General features: G+C 44.3%; 1 protein-coding gene across 10 annotated transcripts in view; it reads right to left on the minus strand.

The window, feature by feature from the left end:
• LOC119658882 (RIMS-binding protein 2) overlaps positions 1-20603 on the minus strand; it is a 307235-nt gene that overhangs the window by 101066 nt on the left and 185566 nt on the right. For all 10 annotated transcript variants that reach the window (XM_038066659.1, XM_038066667.1, XM_038066666.1 and 7 more), the window contains one exon: positions 6715-6905. In XM_038066659.1, coding sequence (XP_037922587.1) covers positions 6715-6905 — 191 coding nt within the window. The remainder of the gene's footprint in view (positions 1-6714; positions 6906-20603) is intronic.

A 20603-nucleotide genomic window follows, 5' to 3' on the forward strand; every position in this document is an offset into this window, starting at 1 on the left:
AACCTGTCGTGGTTGGCTCCGTCCTCTCAGAAACGGTCGTTTCGATATATCTACATGACGGAAAGCCAACACCCTTCGAAGACGCTGAATTGGAAGTATTGTTGAATGAGAATCCATGTCAAACTCAAGAAGAGTTTGCTTTAGCATTAGAAGTACCCAAAAGTCTTTTCCAAACCTTCCCCCCTCATTTTACCAAGAACGCTAGAACATTGGTACTTTCATAGGGGTTGTGACCGATGTTAAACCCAGCTTCAATACACTACGTGCGGAATTCAGTGTTCAGCGTAGAATGAACCCTAACATCGAAACTATTGTTGCGGAGTTCTCGTCGCTGCCTTGATGTAGTGCACCCTATTGCCATATAAGGCGGTTTCATCTTGTCACAGAGGCCGAGACAGAAAGCAAAGTCTTTAACTGATTTACAAGAATTGTTTATTTCACGTTTTTAAACACGGAACATATTGTGGTCCATATCGGTCGGCGTCTCGAACTCGACTCTTTTGCTACCCATCGTTGTCGCGATTGCTCGTTTGTGACAGTTCGGCCACTCCTGACAAATCGGACTCCTGGCCGGGCACGTTCCCCGGGTCTTCTTCGTTGTCGCTCCCATCGGTATCGTTGTCGAGGGAAGGTGCAGCTGTGCACCACGGTTTAAGATGTTCGGCGTGGAACACCGAATTAAAGCGCCTTTGTCGACGTTGGAGACCTTCGATATCTTCAACGACGTATCGGTCGAACCTTAAGACTTTCGAAATTACATAGGGCCCTCGATATCGCGGCTTCAGCTTTCGAGAAAACCCCGTCGAAGGAACAACGTTGGTAATCACGACCAGATCACCCTACTGATATTGAGAAGGCTTCTTGCGCTGCCTATCGAATCGCTGCTTCCATTTTGCCTGCTCGGCTTCAATCGCTTTAGTTGCCCTTTCCCGTCGGATATCGATACTTTCTTGTGAATCGTTCGCTTCATCGTGGATGGCTTGTACGAGACGGTTATGAACAACGTCCCGCAATCGAAAATCGAATATGAGATCATTCGGACTATATTTGGTCGTTGCATTTGTATTGCTGTTCAAAGTCCACTGGATGTCGCGGATAGCTGTGTCCCAATCTGAATCGCTTGCACAGCTGGCTCGAAGACATTTGCAAACCGTTTGATTAATTCTTTCAATTGAGCCGTTGGCACGAGGTGTTCGAACAGCTGTTTGAATGTGTTGGATGCCGTTTAATTTAGAGTATTCGGCAAAGTTGTGAGAAGTGAAAGCCGTGCCTCGATCGGTGATGACAATAGCTGGTAGCCCAAAATACGAAGTCAATTCATTCAACGCTCGTATTACTGGCTGGGTGTTTACGCTACGGACGGCTTTTAAGACCGTAAATTTAGTAAAAGGATCGGTGATTCCCAGGATATATTGATTTCCTCGTGACGTCTTCGGCAGTGGTCCTACATGATCCAGGTGCAATCGCATGAAGGGAATAGGTTTCACAGTGTCGATGTATAGCTGCCCTTCGGCCTTCCCTGTCACCGTCTTATTGTACACGCATTCCATGCATGCTGATATATATGATTTGACATATTTTCTCATTTTCGGGAACCAAAAATCTTTCCTCAATCGATTTAAAGTTTTCTCCGCAGCAAAGTGTCCCATGTCATCGTGGTACGTACGCACTACTCTCCATTGCATTGCCGTCGGTACAACGAATCTCAATTGATCGTCAACTTTGCGGTACAAACGGTTATTTTTGTAAACGTATTCGCGTCGAATCTGTGTCGCTTGTTCAGAGCTCATTCCTTGAAGAACATTGACAATATTTGCTAACTTCATATCCTGCAGCTGGATGGTCGTCAAGAAATCGTGTTCATCGAGTTCCACCTTAAGGACGAGGTCGGCGACTGTCTTGGTTGGGTTTGGAGGCTCTACGGGTGCTCTGCTCAGAGCGTCTACATGTCGCATGCGGTCAGCACTTCGATGGATGTATTCACAATCGAATTCCTGAAGACGTAGCCACCATCTAGCAATGTGAGGATGTAACGGCGTTTCAGTTTTCGTAGATGTTATTGCAGCACAATCAGTAATGACACGAAACCTCTTTCCGATCAAAAACATTCTGAACCGTTCCAGGCTGTCGACTATGGCTAGAACCTCTAGCTCATGACTGTGATATTTCGCTTCGGTCTCCGAGCACTTCCGATTGAAGTACATGACAGGTTTTAACCCGTTGTCGCTCTCTTGAAGTAACACTCCAGCAATTCCATTCGAACTCGCGTCCGTGTGGACTTCGTACTGTCGCTTGACGTCGTAGATCTCTAAAATCGGTGGATGATAAAGAGCTCTTCGTAAGGTATCGAATGCTTCCTGTTCAAGAAATGTCCATGTAAATGGTTCCGCATCCTTCGTTTTCAGCAATCGAGTTAACGGTAAAGCTATCTGAGCATATCCTTGAACGAATCGTCGAAAGAAACTAGTTAGTCCAAGAAACCGTCGAACCTCGGTTCGATTACTAGGTGTTGGGAATTTCTGGATTGCATCGGTTTTCACTTCACCGGGTAGAAGACCTTCCTTAGTGATTCGATGTCCCAAAAAGGATACTTCGGTCGCTAAAAATGTACATTTCTTTATATTTAATGTCATACCGATTTGCGCTAATATTCCTAAGAACTCATCCAACGCTTCCAAGCCTTCTTTGATATTTTTGCTCGGTATGATGATTTCGTCAACATAAGATACTACTCGTCGTTCCATTCTCGATGTGATTTTTCGGATTTCTCTTTGGAATTTGAATGGAGCGTTGGTCAATCCAAATGGAGCTACGTTGAATTCATATTGGCCTATATGAGTGGCGAAAGCCGTATACTTTTTTGATGATTCGGCAATCGGGATTTGGTAATATCCTGAAATGAAATCCAGCGTAGTAAAGAAGGAATTTCCGGCCAATTGTGCCACTTGCTCTTCCACACTGGGAACTGGGAATGGTTCCTTCACTGTAATCGCGTTTAATGCTCGATAATCGATACAAAGCCGGTCTGTACCATCTGATTTCGCGACCAGTATGACTGGAGATGAATATTCCGACTCGCTCGGTCGAATTATTCCAGCTTTCAGTAGCTCGTCGATCATTTCTTCCACTTTCAATCGCCTCGGGAACGGAGCCTTGTAAGGCTGTCGACTGACTGGTTTGCTGGTTGTAACACGGATTTCCATTTCGGTGGAATTTGAACGACCGATCGTTGATAAATTAGTAGAAAAACACTTATGCCATTTTTCCAATACTTTTCCAGACAGTTGTTCTTTATCGATTGATGATATTGGTCCGGTTCGTATGTTCTCGAATTCCGATTTCATTTTAAATTCACGACCACGAATTGTGCAGCACCTACCTTCTTGCAGTAGAATATCGGTTCCAATGAGTATCGGCTTATCCATCTGCTCGTCGTCCACGATATACAAAACTCCCTCCAGTATCACGTCGTCAATTCTGATTGTTGCAATTATTTTCTTATTGCAAAGGTATACAGCTCCACCGAACCCTTTAAGTTGTTGTGCTGGCTCGAATTGTTTAATCTGTCCAATTCGTTGAGCCTCAGGCTGTCTGATCAAAGAACAGCTACTTGCTGAGTCCACAATACACTCAAATTCATCGTCGCCTATTTCCACTGTCTTCGTTAGCAATTTGTTGTCTGTGTGTTGTGCTATACGATTTATTGTCTCTCGGCGGTTGGCTTCTGTTCGCGCGGCTGTCGGGCAGTCATTCTGCGCATGGCCAGTTCTATTGCATTTCACGCATCGTGGTCTTCGTTGCGGCTTCGGACAGTTCAACGACAAATGCCCTCTTTCGAAACAATTGAAACATAGCCTTGAGTTTTGATTTGCAGCATTCAGCAGCGGCGGCGAACGGAGTATATTCGTTCGTTCACCCCGAACGCTATTGGAACTATCGTTCGTTCCCGGATCGTTCGCTACAAATCGTCGTATGGCCACTAGCATTTCGCTCGGCGTGTTGAAATGCATCGTGGCTATGGCAGTTTGTAATGGTTTCATACAAAGCCCTCGTCGTATGTAATATACGATCGTTTCGTCGTCAAGCTTCGCCCGTCGTCCCATTGCGCAGACGCGGAAAAAATATTCTTCGGTTGTTTCGTTGTGTGCGCCACGGCTGCTATCGAGCCGCTGTCGCATATCTTCTGTCGTAAATCGACTGGGGAAATCTGCAATTAGCGCTTTGGAGAATTCTTCCCACGTTGCAAACGTCGTTTGCAATCCGTCAATCCATCGTTTCGCCGGGCCTTTCAACTTAGCCTGAGCGGCAAACAGAACGAGGTATTCCTCCCAGTGATATACCTGAGCCAATTTTTCAATTCGGTCGATGAATTGTTCGTCTGATGGGGACACATCGTCGAGCGGGTCAAATGTTGGTAGAATCCCGATAACATCTCGTGGTTGAAATACGTATTCCGCCGTCGGTTGACGAGTTGACGTCATCGTCTCGTTGCGCCGTCGTAGTGTCGGCTCGATATCGCTGAAAGCCGTTGAATGAGTCGGTGCGGTAATATTGAATGGTGTGCGTTGATGATGGGCTTCGGCAATAGCATCGTCGTCCTGGGTTAGGACAGCTGATGGAACGGGTGGAACAGGTGGTACGGGTGGTACACCGACTTGGCCATTTTTAATGGCCGCCATTATTGACGCCACATTTTCCACCAAAGCGTCTGTCGAAGGTCGTCATCATTGTCCTCGATTTCGTTGTCGGACAATTCGATTTCATCGCTACCTTCACTGTCGATCAACCGCTTCACTAAATCCGGTTTTCGCCCGGCCGATATCAACTCCCGGTCGCGCAGCAACTTCCGTAATACCGGGCACGTTAAATCTGCGATTGGGAATTTTTGTCGCGGCATTTTGCATTCACCGAAACCGAAAAGGAAGATCCCACTTCTGATATGTCACAGGGGCCGAGACAGAAAGCAAAGTCTTTAACTGATTTACAAGAATTGTTTATTTCACGTTTTTAAACACGGAACATATTGTGGTCTATATCGGTCGGCGTCTCGAACTCGACTCTTTTGCTACCCATCGTTGCGCGATTGCTCGTTTGTGACAATCTGATTTAATAGTCATGGATAAACCGATTTGGGGTTAAAGTGGTATTACAAGGAGCGATTTTCAAGTGATTTGAAATTTAGTTATAAGTTGCGTTCCCGAGTCGGATTCGGTAATTACTCGAGCACGATGCGCTTTGCTACATGACTTAAGCGCGGTGGGCCTTCTCGGCCAGGTGTCGCAGGAGATTTCGAAGGGAGGGTGAGGTGTAAATCCCGGATCCCTTCGTATGGCAGTTCAGAACTATGTAACTAATAATTCACTGCTCTGAGGTAGCGAGGAGGCAGACAAATTGTCGAGGAGAACTTTCATGTGCTAGCGCTGTATTCACTTTGACTTGCTGATCATGATGCAGTAGGCGAATGCTTCAAGGCATTGAACGATCAGATCCAAGCCTGTACGGGAACTCATATCAATTGGTTTTGATCACGAAACCTCACCAGAGGTTATCTGGCACCATGGAAACCGGGGACTCATATCAAGTAGTTTTGGTCATGAAGTCTCACTATAAGTTATCTGGTACCATGGGGCCCGAGGCAGCCCTCTTCGTTTGTATCTCTTAGGAAAATTCCTGAGGCATGCGTTCTAAGGCCGGTAATTTGCGTTTGGCCTCCTAGTGGGGGGTTTCGTCAATGTTGTGTTTACGTCCATATCGCTGACAGAAACCTCTCCGCCTAAAGCGTTGACTTGCGTTTTTATAGGTAGGTCTTGAACTATGAATGCTGAGCCAGGCAATCAGTACAGACGGCGGAATAGTCCGCATTCTCGTGGAAATTATCTTAGTAGGTTCTTAGAATGCGTCCAACGTGATTGCCGCCTTCAGAAAAGGTACTATGATGCTGAGTTGCCCATTTGATAATTTTATTTGTCTTGCCAATTGTCTAGGTGCTTTAATTCGAAACGAAAAATCTCAATTGGCAGGGAATGGATCGGGAATGTAATCATCTGATAATGTTTTCTGTAGTAGAAGCGCGAAATTATGGACAGATTGAAAGAGTATCATATCCAATGGTAACAATCTGCTGAGAAACTTCGCTATTAAATCGCTCCACATATTATTCCGCCCTGTCGCACTCTGTGGCTCTGTGTGCTTGCTCACCATAATAGACAATAAACGGCGCCTCGCGGTAATTGATACAAAGAATTTGCATTGGACTAGTGGCGTAATATGCTGTGATTACTTACGAAACAGGGACATCGGTGATCGATATGAGGTCACACTCATCGTGGAGAAATTGCGAGAGGGGATTTGATGGTGTGGTCACGTAATTCGTGTCGATGAGAACTCACAAGCTAAGATTGGGACGAACTGTGAAGTCGATGGGAAATGAACAAATGACCGATCGAAACAAAGCTGGTTGGATTCGCTAAGTGGAGATTTGAGAGCCTTTGAAATCTATCCGGAAAAAGCCCATAACCGACATCTAGACAAGCCGACTTCTTTGCTGAACGGGACAAAGGCTAAAGAAGAAGTAGAACGTAGTTGCTGTTATGATTCATCGAATCTGGGATCATTGGTGAGGCGAGATTTAAATTATTTTTGGGTGTAATATTTATTTGAGCAATAAACTGTAAATGAAATTTTACTAGAATATTATTATAAGTAAATACTTACTCGATTTGAATCAACTCCTTCTACTAATGCTCTCGTCCTTTCGTTAGCTTTCACAGTCACCTTGAGAACACCGTCCACGTATACGTGATAGCTCTCAATATTGTTGAAACCGGGTGGTTCCGCCGGCGTCCAGCCGATCAGTACGCTTTTATTCAATTGTCGTTCCAGGGTTAAGTGTTTTGGAGCAGGAACTAACACGGAGAACATTAGGTCAACTGTGGGGCGGATTATAATTTATGTTTGCAAGTTTGGCTAATGAGTACATGTGTCACACAACGATACATACATCATATCCATATATGTATATTCAGTCATAGTGTTAAAGGTATTACGTAAGATATTCAAAAGGAGACCTTAAAGTCTGTTAAATACATTTAGGTTAATAGGAGGTACAAACGAACTCATGCATGCCCTTATGTAGAGCAACTAATATGCCAAGAGATCAACCAAAATATCTCAGGTAATCTACACATCTTTTTCGATATCTACAATTGTATTTTTTTAAATTAATAACAAGTATATGTATGTCTGTACATAAGGATTACTATCCTATTACTGTCTAAAGTTTAAAGAAATGACATGTTTAAAAATCCGTTAGTTTACAAATTGTGGTGTTCGATAGTTGACTACATTATACCTTTTATGTAGCGTACTCCTCCAGGACATTGTCAAAACTATCTAAATTGATGTTGAAATATTTTCTCTCAAGCTCTTCGCCTGACTCTCTCATTGTTTAAAAGTGTTCAAAAGACTACACATAGGAGATTCGCCTCCCGGTCTTCCTGCTTAAATTTGTGTGGTGGAAGAAAAGCATTGCACAAATTCGACGCTCTTCGATGTTTGCGTGTGAAAAATTTCATGCATTTACTCTGGGGTTAGTGACGTGTATGTGATGCAGTGCAATGATACGCGGCCATGTGGTTGCGAGCCAGTTAGTTACCCTTGTACTTGCTTCGCGAATACACAATTACATTTCGCCTCCTCTAGAAACTCGATTTGCTCCGCTTGTGTGTAGTGTTTTGAGATGGATAAAAAGAAGTAGTGGAGGCAAAAGTGGAGGGAAAGAAGTTGTTTTGACAGTAGCATATCTTTTGGTGTCTCCGAGTATCACACCCTTCCACCACAGTTTTGACGATCCCAACGTGATTGCATTGCATTTTGTGAGATGATCTAACTTCAAAAGACGTGTGTGTGTATATGTATGATGTGGATGATAGGCAAAACTTCTGAGCAGTCAAATTCTCCCCGCCTAACAGAATTTATCGCAGGAATTCCGTTTGTGGATGTCAAGTTACCTGCTGCAGTTGGAGCACATTAGCATCACATAAAAGATGTTCCGCGGTTCCCGTTTCCTTATTACAGGATGAACACGCATCAGCTTGAAGAATACGTATTATGAACATATGTCTCGGTGGTGAATTTTGGCCAGTCAGAAAGCCCCCTTTGGTGGTCAAAGGGTAGTATAGGTCCCGGCGCGAAACGTGGATTGGTACCCACGATGGAGCATAAAACCTGGGAAATGCCTGCTGAACCAACACCAACAGCTTTACTACCAAACCCTATCTCCACCTCCACGTGGTGACCGCTGGGAGCTCTTTCTTGACGAAAAGCTGCAGACGGAGAAGGATGAAGGCGAGTCTCCCGCGCCTAAAAACGGGACAAATTGTACCAACTGGTCCTCCGGGTTGGGGGTTGGGTAGGGCTGACAACCCTACACGGAAAACAACTTGTTACGAAGCCCCAACAGGAGCCTCGGATAGGACGGATTTTAAAACGACGGACCCGGCAACGAAAAAGGAACAACGATTTGCGCATTTTCTCATGGAACATGCGCTCCCTGTACAGAGATGAAGCTGATAAGCAGCTAGCCGATACCCTGTCCCAATATAGGGCTGATGTAACAGCGTTGCAAGAGATGCAATGGACAGGGACCGGTTTCCTGGAGAAGAGACAGAATGGGCATATTAGAGCGATGGGTTGACTACTTTGATGAGCTACTGAACAACCAGAACATCGGCGAGTTGAAGGTCCCGCCAACTGAAGACGACGGACAAATACTGCCACCACCAAGTTTAGGAGAAACAGTCCGTGCAATTCATCGGCTAAAAAATCATAAGTCGCCAGGAGCCGATGGAATTACAGCCGAATTGGTTAAATATGGAGGCGACCAGTTACACCAAGTGGTTCATCAACTTGTGCTCAAGGTATGGGACAGCGAATCAATGCCTGACGATTGGCAACGAGGCATAATCTATCTCATACATAAAAAGGGAGATATCACACAGTGCAGCAATTATAGAGGTATCACGTTGCTGAGTACCATCTATAAGATATTCTCCTCTATCTTGCTAGGGCGGATAGCCCCATATGCCCAGAACATCATTGGCCCATACCAAAGAGGCTTCACTCCAGGCAAATCAGCAACAGATCAGATTTTCTCTGTGCGGCAAGCGATGGAAAAACTGTTGGAATATGGACAACAGTTGCACCATCTGTTCATCGACTTTAAAGCCGCCTATGATAGCATAGCCAGGGTAAAACTGTACACGGCCATGAGAGAATTCGGTATCCCAACGAAATTAATAAGACTGACTAGGCTGACCCTGACCAATGTGCGAGGCCAGATAAAAGCAGCAGGATCACTCTCAAGACCATTCGACATCAACAACGGTCTACGACAAGGGGATGCGCTATCATGCGTCCTCTTTAACCTGGCCCTAGAGAAAGTGATCCGTGATGCTGAGGTGAATGCAAGAGGTACGATCCTCTTCAAGTCCACCCAACTACTGGTCTATGCTGACGATATCGACATCATGGGAAGAACCACCCGAGACGTGCAAACTGCCTTCATCCAGATCGAGCAGGCGGCGCGAGATCTTGGGCTGCACATCAATGAAGGCAAGACAAAATATATGGTGGCAACGTCAGCACCGAAGACCAATCAACCAACAACATCAAACCGCACTGGTCAAACACAAACACGAACAAGAATAAGGATAGGAGAATACAACTTTGAGACCGTTGACAATTTCTCCTATCTAGGGTCGAAAATCACAACCGATAACAACTACGATGATGAAATCCGCGCACGGTTGTTGTCAGCCAACAGAGCCTATTTCAGTTTACAAAGACTGTTCCACTCAAAACGTTTCACCATAGGGTCAAAGCTCTTACTGTACAAGACTATGATCTTGCCAGTCCTCATGTATTCCTCGGAAACTTGGGTTTTTAGCAAGAAAAATTGCGAACTCTTGGCCGCGTTCGAGAGAAGAATCCTCCGAAGAATTTTTAGCCCCCTACATGAGGATGGACGATTCCGTAGCCTACACAATGACGAAATCTATGAGCGATACCATGACCGTCCGGTTGTGGATAAAATCCGGCTCAATAGGTTACGGTGGGCGGGTCACTTAATCCGTATGGATGAAGATGATCCCACCCGGAAAGTCTATAAGGGCATATCTATGGTAGGAAAAAAAGACGAGGCAGACCCTGCCTAAGATGGAGCGATGGCGTTGGTCAGGACGCCAGACAGCTTTTAGGGATATCGAATTGGTGGACCTCGGCGCAAAACCGGGATGTCTGGAGTTCCTTATTAAGGCAGGCCTAGACCGGATACCGGTTGTTGCGCCGTTGATGATGATGATGATGATGATGAGAAAGCCCACAATACTGCTGCAAGTCGTCTTGCTCTTCGATAGGATAAACCTTGCAGGGTTCTGACAAGAAAAGTTTGATGTGTTTAGAAGCATTAAGTCTCTGCTACTCGCTATTATTGGACGCTTCTTTCCAGTTTTCAGATAACTTGATATCGTCTAGCAGAAGGCATCGGGAAAATTGGATTAGTATATGAGCTATTCTTATTAGTGCTCTGAATAAACGAGTCCAAGGGTTGCAAATTGAGTAATGCGTTTAGAGTTGCGCCGGATGTCATGCTTATGGCACCGGTAATACCCGGACGCATACTTCTTTACAGTGTGCTAGTTTACAGCGAAAACTATTTTGTTTCACCTCAACCCATCACATTTTGCATGCATAAGCCAACATTGGCCTAATGAGAGCGACATATATCCACATTACTACCTGAGGCCTAAATCCCCATGCCGAGGCAAAGGTGCGCCTACATAGCCCATAAGTTGTAAGAGATCGTTTCATCTTCACCTCTAAATGTTTGTTCCAAAGAAGTTTCTTGTCTAGAATAACTCCCAGATATTGAGCTTCTTTGGAGAGTTGAATGCTCCATTCCTAGTAAGCTCGCTTACTATAGTTTCCTCAGCCATTCCTCTTCATTTTTTAAACCCGTTTCCGATTCTACAGAAAGGTTCCGGCCTGTGTAAAGCGTCCCTGCTCCCATCGGGGGAGCGTAATTCAGTTCAGTATCTCAAGGCATTCCCATACCAGTTCACCTGGTGTGACCTAAGTACCTTGATCGCCGCTTGGCTGTCAGTCAGAGTAGCAATGTTTTGCCCTATTTCTTAGAAGTTGCTCTAAGTGCTCCTACCACATTTGCTCATCGCTCGATAGATGCCATCCATGCCGGGCGCTTTTATGTATTCAAAGTATAGTATAGCAACTCTCACCTTTTCATTGGTAACAACTGTTCTCGCAGTGTCCCAATTCTCTTTGCAACACTTTCGTGTTGACATTTTTGCAAGAACCGCCAATTCTCTCCCTCCAATTCTGACACCTGCACTCCTGGGTGGTGTATTTCCAACAGAGTTTGGGTAGACGCAAATCAGAAGTTCGTTCCATGCGAATTGCTAAGAGAGTCTAACCTGACTAACTTATCTTTTTTAAGGACTCTGCACAGCCCGGAAGTCTTTCTTCTTCTAGTTCCCCTAGTATGTTTTAAAGAAGTCTCGTTTTGAACGATGTACGAGCCTCTAGTATTCACTATGTTAGTTCTGGAAGTTTAGGTAGTTTCCATTCTTATTGCTTTTACAAGCACGATTTAGATTTCCTGAGGCTTTGCAGTTCTTCGTCTCGGGAAATACACTAAGCCTGTTCATAGCACTCTAAAATTGTGCGATTCGGAGTTTTCAATTGATCTTCTATCTCCAAGCAAGTCCTTAGTCGGCCAGGGAGCTGCACTTTGCTGCCTGATCTGGGAATGAGAGTCCAGCTAGCACTCGGCAGTCTTTAATCGACTATTACACCTTTATAGTGCAGATTGCTAGGTTAATTCGTTTCTTCTTGGCCCCAGGAAAGCAGGGGCGCGGTTATTAAACCAGGTGAAGTGATAAAACCAGACAGCTTTTATCCTCTAGGATTAGATTTGCAATTGCAATCACAAATATGCTGAGCGTTCGCATCACAACCTCTTGAGAGTCTAAGACGACCTGATTTTGCATACACTACCAGATCCCTTAGTTCTTGCGTCGACGGAGGGTAAAAGATTTATAGTGCTAGTAAGCGGAGGAAATTATGACGTTCCTCCTCATGCTATAAACCTGATATTCTAGGTTGACAACTAGGTCGTGGGAGCAGAATTGTCCCAGCATGGTTGCCTCTAGCAAGTTTGACGTCGAGATGTAGGCCCTCGGTCTCGATGATGTCTTATCAAAGAAGATCCTAGTCCACTTCACTAATTCAATACCACAGAGGACAGTCATGCCATTTTGCCACCCTTGTTCAAATAAGAAGAGGCTTCAGATAAGAAGAGGCTTTGGCATGCTTCAAGTTAATTTGACTAACTCTTACGTTTGTAGATATAAGTGTAGTCTAATATGAAAACCAGCGCTAACTGAAAAGTCTACTGCATTCAGTGTGGATCAAACTGGGGTTACCAGCTTGTCCTCATCATCCGCCGAAAGTACCGCTTTTTTGCGTCCGATTTCTATGGATATCGCCACACTTGATGTAGAAACTCCCACATTCCCAGTGCCTTCGCAGTACCTTCAGTTGTCGACGGCTTCCCAGGTTCACGGAGATCGGGCTGCATAGATATGTTTGCACATACCTGTATTAGACCAGTTGCATCAATATTAGCCTTTCTTCCGCTTATCCTTTTCAGGAGAGGTACTTCACGTACTGAATCACCAACTTTCTCAGTTTCAAACACTCAACAGCTGACCAAAGAAGAGTGATATCCGCAAAACGGGTGATACAGTGGAGGCGTAACTTCATATATTTACAGAATCTGACGTTAATAGCATATCGTACAGGCTGTGGACGCTGTTTACCTCAACGGTATTACTTAGTGATGATAAGCTATGTTACTTCTAATCTCGGAGAAGAACTCTTCAAGCTAGAAGGGCTCTACCAAACGGGGTCGATTATCTAGAGGCAGCAAATGTGGTTTATAAGAAATCCTGCATTCAGCACAAAGCTGCCTTGAGTGGTGAAAGTGACAACTCGTAAGTTGCGGGAAGAACTCTACCAACTTTCCTTTTTTGATGAGCTACACTACGTAGGTTCTTTTAGCTACAAGCCCTAGTTATGTCGGAGAATGGCGCTAGGATATGATATGCTTAAGCTATAATGAGGTTTCAAGGATGAAAAATGCACGAAGGTATCTAAAGAAGTCAAGAGATTATATCATATTTTTTGTTAAGGATGCTGGGAGTCTTGAGTCCGCATTCACTTGATGACGGATCGAGCCACTTGAGAAGCAATTTACTTCCTGTCTTGTGGTCCACGGACTCCTCTTTTTGGGATAAATACCCAGGTCCAGGGCAGAGGTAACTCATGTTATAGTCAGCAGAGTAGGTTGTATGTCAACTCTATCCGGGTCAAATAAGATATTTTACCGATGCTTAGGGCGACCGAGGAGAAGCATCAGACATATTCCCCCTGCTTTAAATATGAAATAATACGGTCGACTTTTCATCCTCGATGATGAGCGGTTCTTAACCGTACCACATTCGGTGAGAGTCTCCTCTTGTTGATGAAATGTCTAATTAATGGGGCAGCAAAGAGACTAACGCAAGGCGAAGGTGCTTATTAGAAGCATTCGCCCAGTTTTATGTAGTTCTGGCCATCGAAGGTGATGTAAACACTTATCGGGGAGAGGGATGTGGCGCTGGTTTAATTGTAGGTTTGACTTTTGTTAGCCCTACGCTACACGCGATATGTTCTGGCAAGTTAGCGAGGACTCCACGCACAGCGACCAGCAGGCAATCACGTTTGAATTAAGGACGGAGCAACAAGGCAGAAGACTCGCACCCCGGAAGCCGAAATTCAAAAGAACACCAGGACGGGCTGCAAAAGCGATGGATGGGCAAACAGGTGTGGTTTGACTTGCATAGCAAAGCAGGTACCTTCACGAATAGAGCTCTCCGTGTCACACAAGTGCCTAGCAGATGCTCATAGTGAACTTGCCAGCTTTCGATCAATTTGCCACAGAGCCAGATGAACGGCTCAGAGGGCAACAGGTAGGATTGATTAAGGGCCAAAAGAGCATGTCTGTAGAGAAGCTCGCCATCCAGTGGAGTAAGAGAGAATGTTTTAAGGAGTTCTGTTCGGAAGCGGGCATAAATCCGTGGGGTAGTCTCTAGTCAGAGGCCGATCATTTTCGCAGATCACGTGCCCTATGCTCTTGGAGAAACGAGGTTATTTTTCCAACGAGAGGGGGGTACTGATACCCATCAGCACTCCCTGAATTTGACGCCGATTGTACCAGTCATACCGAATAAGGCCCTCAAACTTGCTGTCAAATGTAGACCAGATATGGTCGCGGAGCTGTTTGAAACGTGCAGGTCCGAGAGTATCTTACCTGCACCATGGAAACGGCAGAAGCTGGTGGTGGTCCTTAAGGTTGGTAAACCTCCAGGGGAACCGTCTTCCTATAGACCCATATATCTTCTAGACCCTATGGGACAAATTTTGGAATTAATCCCAGTCGTCGAGAGAAAATTGGGCCTTTCAGATAGGCAGGATAGGTTCCATTAAAATGGTTACTGGCTTGGCCGAAAATGCAATTCATGGAAGGAGGTTGTATCAGCAAATATTGTGTGGTGGTGACCTTGGATGTGAGAAATGCATTAAACTCGGCCAATTGGAAACTTAAAAGAAAGTCTCTGGCGACAATTGGTGTTCCCACCTACCTTGCCGCTATTGTCGATAGCTACTTGCAAGAGCGGGCGTTCTGGTGTAATATAGATAATGGACCCAAGGTGTACATTGTCTCCACGGGTGTCCCACGAGGCTCTGTACTGAACCCACTACTGTGGAATATCATGTATAATGATGTACTTAACCTTCCGGTTGGAGACCACGGTGGTAGATTACACCGGCGATATAGCGCTGGTTGTGTTCGCAAAATGTCTCGAGGATGCTGAGTTTTACTCAAGACAATCCATCAGTGTTGTTAAGGCTTGGTTAGAGAGTGCTGGACTGGCATTTGCGGAGGAAAGGCGGAAGCGGCTATCATCACTAAGCGTCGCAAGAGAAATTACGGCAATCGTATCATAACTTCCAAGCCGGCCAGCAAACACTTGAGGCTGATGATAGACGGAAAAATCAATTTTAAGCAGCACATAAAGCATACTTCCCAGAGCCATACACTTGGCTCTGGGAAGGATGACGCCGAACGTAGGAGGACCGCGGCATATTTGCAGGCTGCTCATAGCCAGTGTGGTAAGATCTATCTTCTTTTATGCAGTCCCAGTTTGGGGAAAAGCCCTGCATGTTTTAGGTAATGCACATAAACTGAGTTCGGTCTAGAGAAGAACAGCCTTAAGGGTGTGTTTTGCCTTCAACACCGTCTCAGATGATGCCGAATGATGCTGATTGACATCCTGGCAACCGAGTTGATGAACATTTATAATACCATGTCTATCTCTCCCTCATCATAAGTGAATAAATTCGAAAGGGAGAGATCCACAAGCAGATGGCAACAGCAATGGGACCAGTCAGAAAAGGGTTGTTGGACTTATAGGTTGATCCCTTCCATCGGGAGATCAATTATAATTTGCCCAGTTTCTCACCGCGCATGGACGATACCGTCAATATCTGTATGGGTTTAAATTGGACACCTCACCTAATTGTCTAAACTGTGCTTGTATATCTGTTTCAATTTTTCTAGCAAATCGAGTTTTCAGGAGGCACTGAATGTGATTGCGTATATGCGGATTAGGCTAGCTATTGGCAGCCTGGTTGGTAGGTAGGTGTTTCGAGGGCGCCCGCTTCTGTATGCAATTAAAGTATGGCGTACATGCGCGATGCTTTTCTTTTACCATTCAAATACAAGCAATCCTGTATGTAGTGTGTAGACTTAAGGCATTTATTATATAGAGTGATCCATCTGTCGGTTAATTTTTGAACCAGGGCTCATTTCACGATTCGCAAAACTGTTTTGACAGAAATTTAGCAGAGAGTTTCCGGTGATATCGATATATGCTTGAACAACTTTGGGAAGCGCTCAAAATTTACTTCCAATGTGAGAAAATTGCGAACTAAGTACGGCCGAAATAATGTATTGTCTCCACCTGGTTTTGCAAAGTTTTTGAAAAAAGTGTGTGAGACTGGCTTACTAGTGTACCGAAAACGATAAATACGTCTTCGTCCGGCACGTTTATTGAAAAATATCACTGCTGTTGCTGAAAGTGACCGTGAAAGGGGGGGGGGGAACTTCAATTCGACATCGTTCGTAAGAGTTGCAAATTCCGTACACCACTATGAATTGCAGCGTGTAAGGACGAAGTGGTGCAGCCGTTTTGGTGATGTAACTTAGCCAGCGGGTGGTTGCGATTTAATTCCGCTGGATTACTTTGAAAGGATATGCGGATACACCGGCGACGATTGAGCACTTGAAGGCCAATATTCGAGCAGTCATTGGTGTGATAATGCTGGATACTTTGGAAAATTTACTGGAAAACTGGGTTGACAGAATCGGCTATGTCAACTTCAGTCATGGCGAGCATATAAATGATATTGTATTCCATCATTAACCGGAAGCATAGTACTCTCAAATAAAAAAAAACCGCTTGGAAAGAGAAGCCTGCATTTTCGTCTTAACTATCAACTTAAAAATTAACCTCTTATTGGAGTGCCCTATATATAATGAATACAGTAAAACTCGTTTAAGATGATTTGATAGGGACCCAACCGAAAACGCGTCTTAAGCGAGAAAGCGCATTGTGCGGGATTTGCGGGGGGGGGGGGGTTGACAAAAGATTTTGATGCATTAGCAATTACGAGATTTTCAACATGATTTAATTTTTGCAGGGCGTCTTCACTTTGATTCAAAGAAGCAACATAGTGTCTTAAATCATTAATAGTTGACAATACCTGGGCGTTTGACAAAATCGACCTCATCATTATCACTCACGGTCTCTTTTTGTGTGTTATTCACATTCTCAATGAGATCTTCAATTGACTGAATTTCGGGTTCCACATTGTCATCAATGGAAAAATATCTAGGAAAGCCCTGCAGTATTACAGGTTCTTCTTCTTCGTCCGACACGACGACACAACTCTGTTGTTTAAAAAAACCTGCTTTCTTGAAACTATTTTGAATGGTTTCAGGCTTAATTGCTTATCATGTTTAGAATCGCATCGTCAAGGGTCGTTTGCTATTAGGGTCTTCCATTTCTTGAAGGTAGCGATGAATTAGTCTTGTTCTGTAACCTTGTTTAAGGACCTTTCCAATTTGCTTGTTGCAATTGACAAGTAAACAAGCTTGGTATTCTTTAGTTCAACACCTTAAGGGTGAGTGGGACAATTGCCAATGAATAGAATTATGCGCCTACATTTAATCTGAAAGTGATCATCTACAGTTTTTAACCAGTCGATGAAACCAATGCCGGTCATCCAAGCTCGAAATTATCCATCATATGTCACAGGGGGTGATCTGGGGGACTTACGTTCGTTCGAACCGAGATAATACGTATAGCTAGGCGTAGCGTATCAAAGGGGATGACGAATACGTGTTGCAGGGACTGGCGTAAAATGACGTATTATGGGAGCAATGGTATTAAGCGTGATCGTATAAAGCGGGTTCTACTGTATATACACAGATTTTGCAAGTCTGATTCAGAATTTTCCAAATCAATTTCAGTCATTTTCAAATTAGCCTCAGACTTTTCTAAACCAATTTCAGAATTTTCCAGTTCAAATTCAGACTTTTCCATTCCAAAATCAGAATTTTCCATTTGAAATTCAGAATGTTTTCGCTCCTTGGAAATCAATCCTGGAATTGCGGTCGCCTCCCTGAGCCTACGTCAATCATAATTAAGCAATTCAGCAATTTTTGGGCGAAAGACAAATTCGGTAGAAAATAAAGTAATGAACGCAATTAACGCGGCTTCCGACCTCTAGTTTGCTTTGGGTACATGCCAACACAACAATTTAAAATTCTTAATATTTGCGAAGTCGTCTCGATTGTCAGTGGACATTAAAGAAGTTCTACATGAAACGGTACCGGGGGCACAAGTACACGATTTTACATCTAGAGGTCATAAAAAATAAACACCAAAAATTGAGGGGACTACATTTTTTTTTTGCAGACCGACATTGCCCAGTATAACAAATAATAATATAAAATTGATAAGTCGCTCAGATTTAAAAAAAAAAAATTATCTGGTAAAATATCATATAATTCTGAATTTGAAATGGAAAATTTTGATTTTGGAATGGAAAATTCTGAAATTGATTTTTTTTTTTGTTTTATGATAATGTCAGAGCTCAGGGTATGCCCTTTGATGCCATAAAGCTGCAGCACAGCCTTGGCGATAAGGACGGAAGTTAGGGGTTGGAATGGGGAAGTGGTTGAGTGTGAAGGAAGTGGCGATGCACTCGTTGTCTAAACATCTGTATGTTGTAGTCAAACGGGAAGACAGAAGATGGTAGTCTGTTCCACATTCGTATAGTTCGAGATAAGAAAGATTCGTGGTGCTTCATGGTGCGAATAGCACTGACCCTTAGAGTATGGGGGTGGGAGCGGCTCCGCCTAAGTAGCCGCTGTTGCGTTTAGGAGAGGCTCTATAAGGGATATGACCTGATATTTTGTGCGAGGAGTGACCGTTATAATAACGCTAGGGGAGAGAAAGACATCTAACATGTCGTCTGTGCTCAAGGGGCTCAATTTGTGTCGTATTGCTCACATCACCGATGAGTTTAAAAACTCTTCGTGGAACTTTCTTAAGAGTAGACAGTGCAGTTGTACCTGCACCCGCAGAGTTGTATTCGAGTCTAGGTCTAACATGAGTCTTGTAAATCTGCGCTAGGTCGAATGGTTACAACTGGAGAACCAAAGATCTGATCCGTGATGCGTTCATACGCGGGGCATTCACATAGGAAATGCTCCGTCGATTCCGCTTCCTTATTACAGGAGGGACACGTATCATCTTGAATAATTTCTATTCTGAGCATATGCCCTAGTGAATTATGGCCTGTCAGAATGCCCACAATCCTCCTGAAAGTCGTCCTGCCTTTCGACAGGATAAACATTGCGGTATGCATATTCGGTTCCGCCAGGAAAGATTTGATGTGTCGAGCAGCATTTAGGTTCTGCTACTTGTCATTGTAGGTAGCTTGTTCCCAGGTTTTGAAAAGACTTAGCCAGTGCTTCTGATACTCCTATTGCTGGTTTCGGTCCAGCCATGGGAGAGATTGAAACCTCTTTCGCTAAAGCATCCGAGATTTCATTTCCCCTCTACGCCACAGTGACCAGGTACCCAGAGTAGTTCCACCATATTGAATCTAGAGATAGAGTTCAAACGGTTTCTGTATTCCTGGACGATTTTCGAGGTGATCAAAGGACTGCTCAATGCCCTCAGTGCAGCTTGACTGTCACTGCAGATTGCGATGCGCCTGCCCTTCAACCGCTCGTCAATCACCCAGTTTGCCACCCTTAGGATCGCATAAACTTCGGCTTGAAAAACCGTTTTATATTGTCCCAAAGGAAAAGCCGACTTCTCATTTTTATTGGAGAGGTAGACTCCGGTTCCAGAACCCTCTTCTTTTTTTGAGCAATCTTTGTAGAAGACTTCCGTATATCCCGCCACACATTCCTCTGGGACTTCCCAGTTCTCTCTACGCTTCAGGATAACTTCATTGGCAGGCATTGCAAGAACTGGATTCAGTACTCCCAGTAACTCTTCCAATGCTCTGTGTAACCCACCTCCGTTGTTTTTCCATAGATCTAATCGAATTAGTCTACAAGGTGCTGTCATTACAGAGCTTTGAATAGATATATCCAAGTGCTGCAAATTGAGTAATGCATTTAGAGCTGCGCCGGATGTCGTGCTCATCGCACCAGCGATACCCAGACACACAGTTCTTTGCAGTGCGGCTAGTTTATGGTGAATACCATTTTGTCTTACCTTAACGCACCACACTACGGATACATAAACGAACATCGGCCTAATGATAGCAACGTATATCCACATTACGACATGATGCCTAAGACCCCATGTCGAAGCAAAGGTCCGTCTTCACAGCCCATATGCTGTGAGACCCCGTTTCATCTCTACCTCTGCATGTTTGTTCCAAAGAAGTTTTTTATCTAGAGTGGCTCCCAGATGTTACACTTCTTCAGAGAGTTGAAGTCCCTCATCTCAGGGAGGTAAAGTCCATCCAGTTTTTTCCTCTTTACGAATAATATCATTGTGGTTTTATTTGGATTAACTGAAAGACCATGTTTGAGGTACCAACTGTCTATCAAATAAACGGCATGTGGTATATTTCTACACTTCGTTCCAAGATCCCGATCAACAGCCAACACAGCCCCATCATCAGCATAAGCTTGAGCGTGTATCGGCGAATTTTTCAGTTCGCATAGTAGTGAGTCGATCAGCATACTCCGCAGAAGTGACGAAAGCACACTTCCTCAGGAGCAGCCTTTCGTTGCTTCTGCTGTTAGATAGCGATCGACACCCACCTCAGCGCACAACAATCTCTGCGTTAGCATAGCATGGATCCACTTAATAAAAGAATCATCAAAACCA

The sequence above is a fragment of the Hermetia illucens genome, chromosome 6 (genome assembly GCF_905115235.1).
Source record: "Hermetia illucens chromosome 6, iHerIll2.2.curated.20191125, whole genome shotgun sequence".
Taxonomy (NCBI): domain Eukaryota; kingdom Metazoa; phylum Arthropoda; class Insecta; order Diptera; family Stratiomyidae; genus Hermetia; species Hermetia illucens.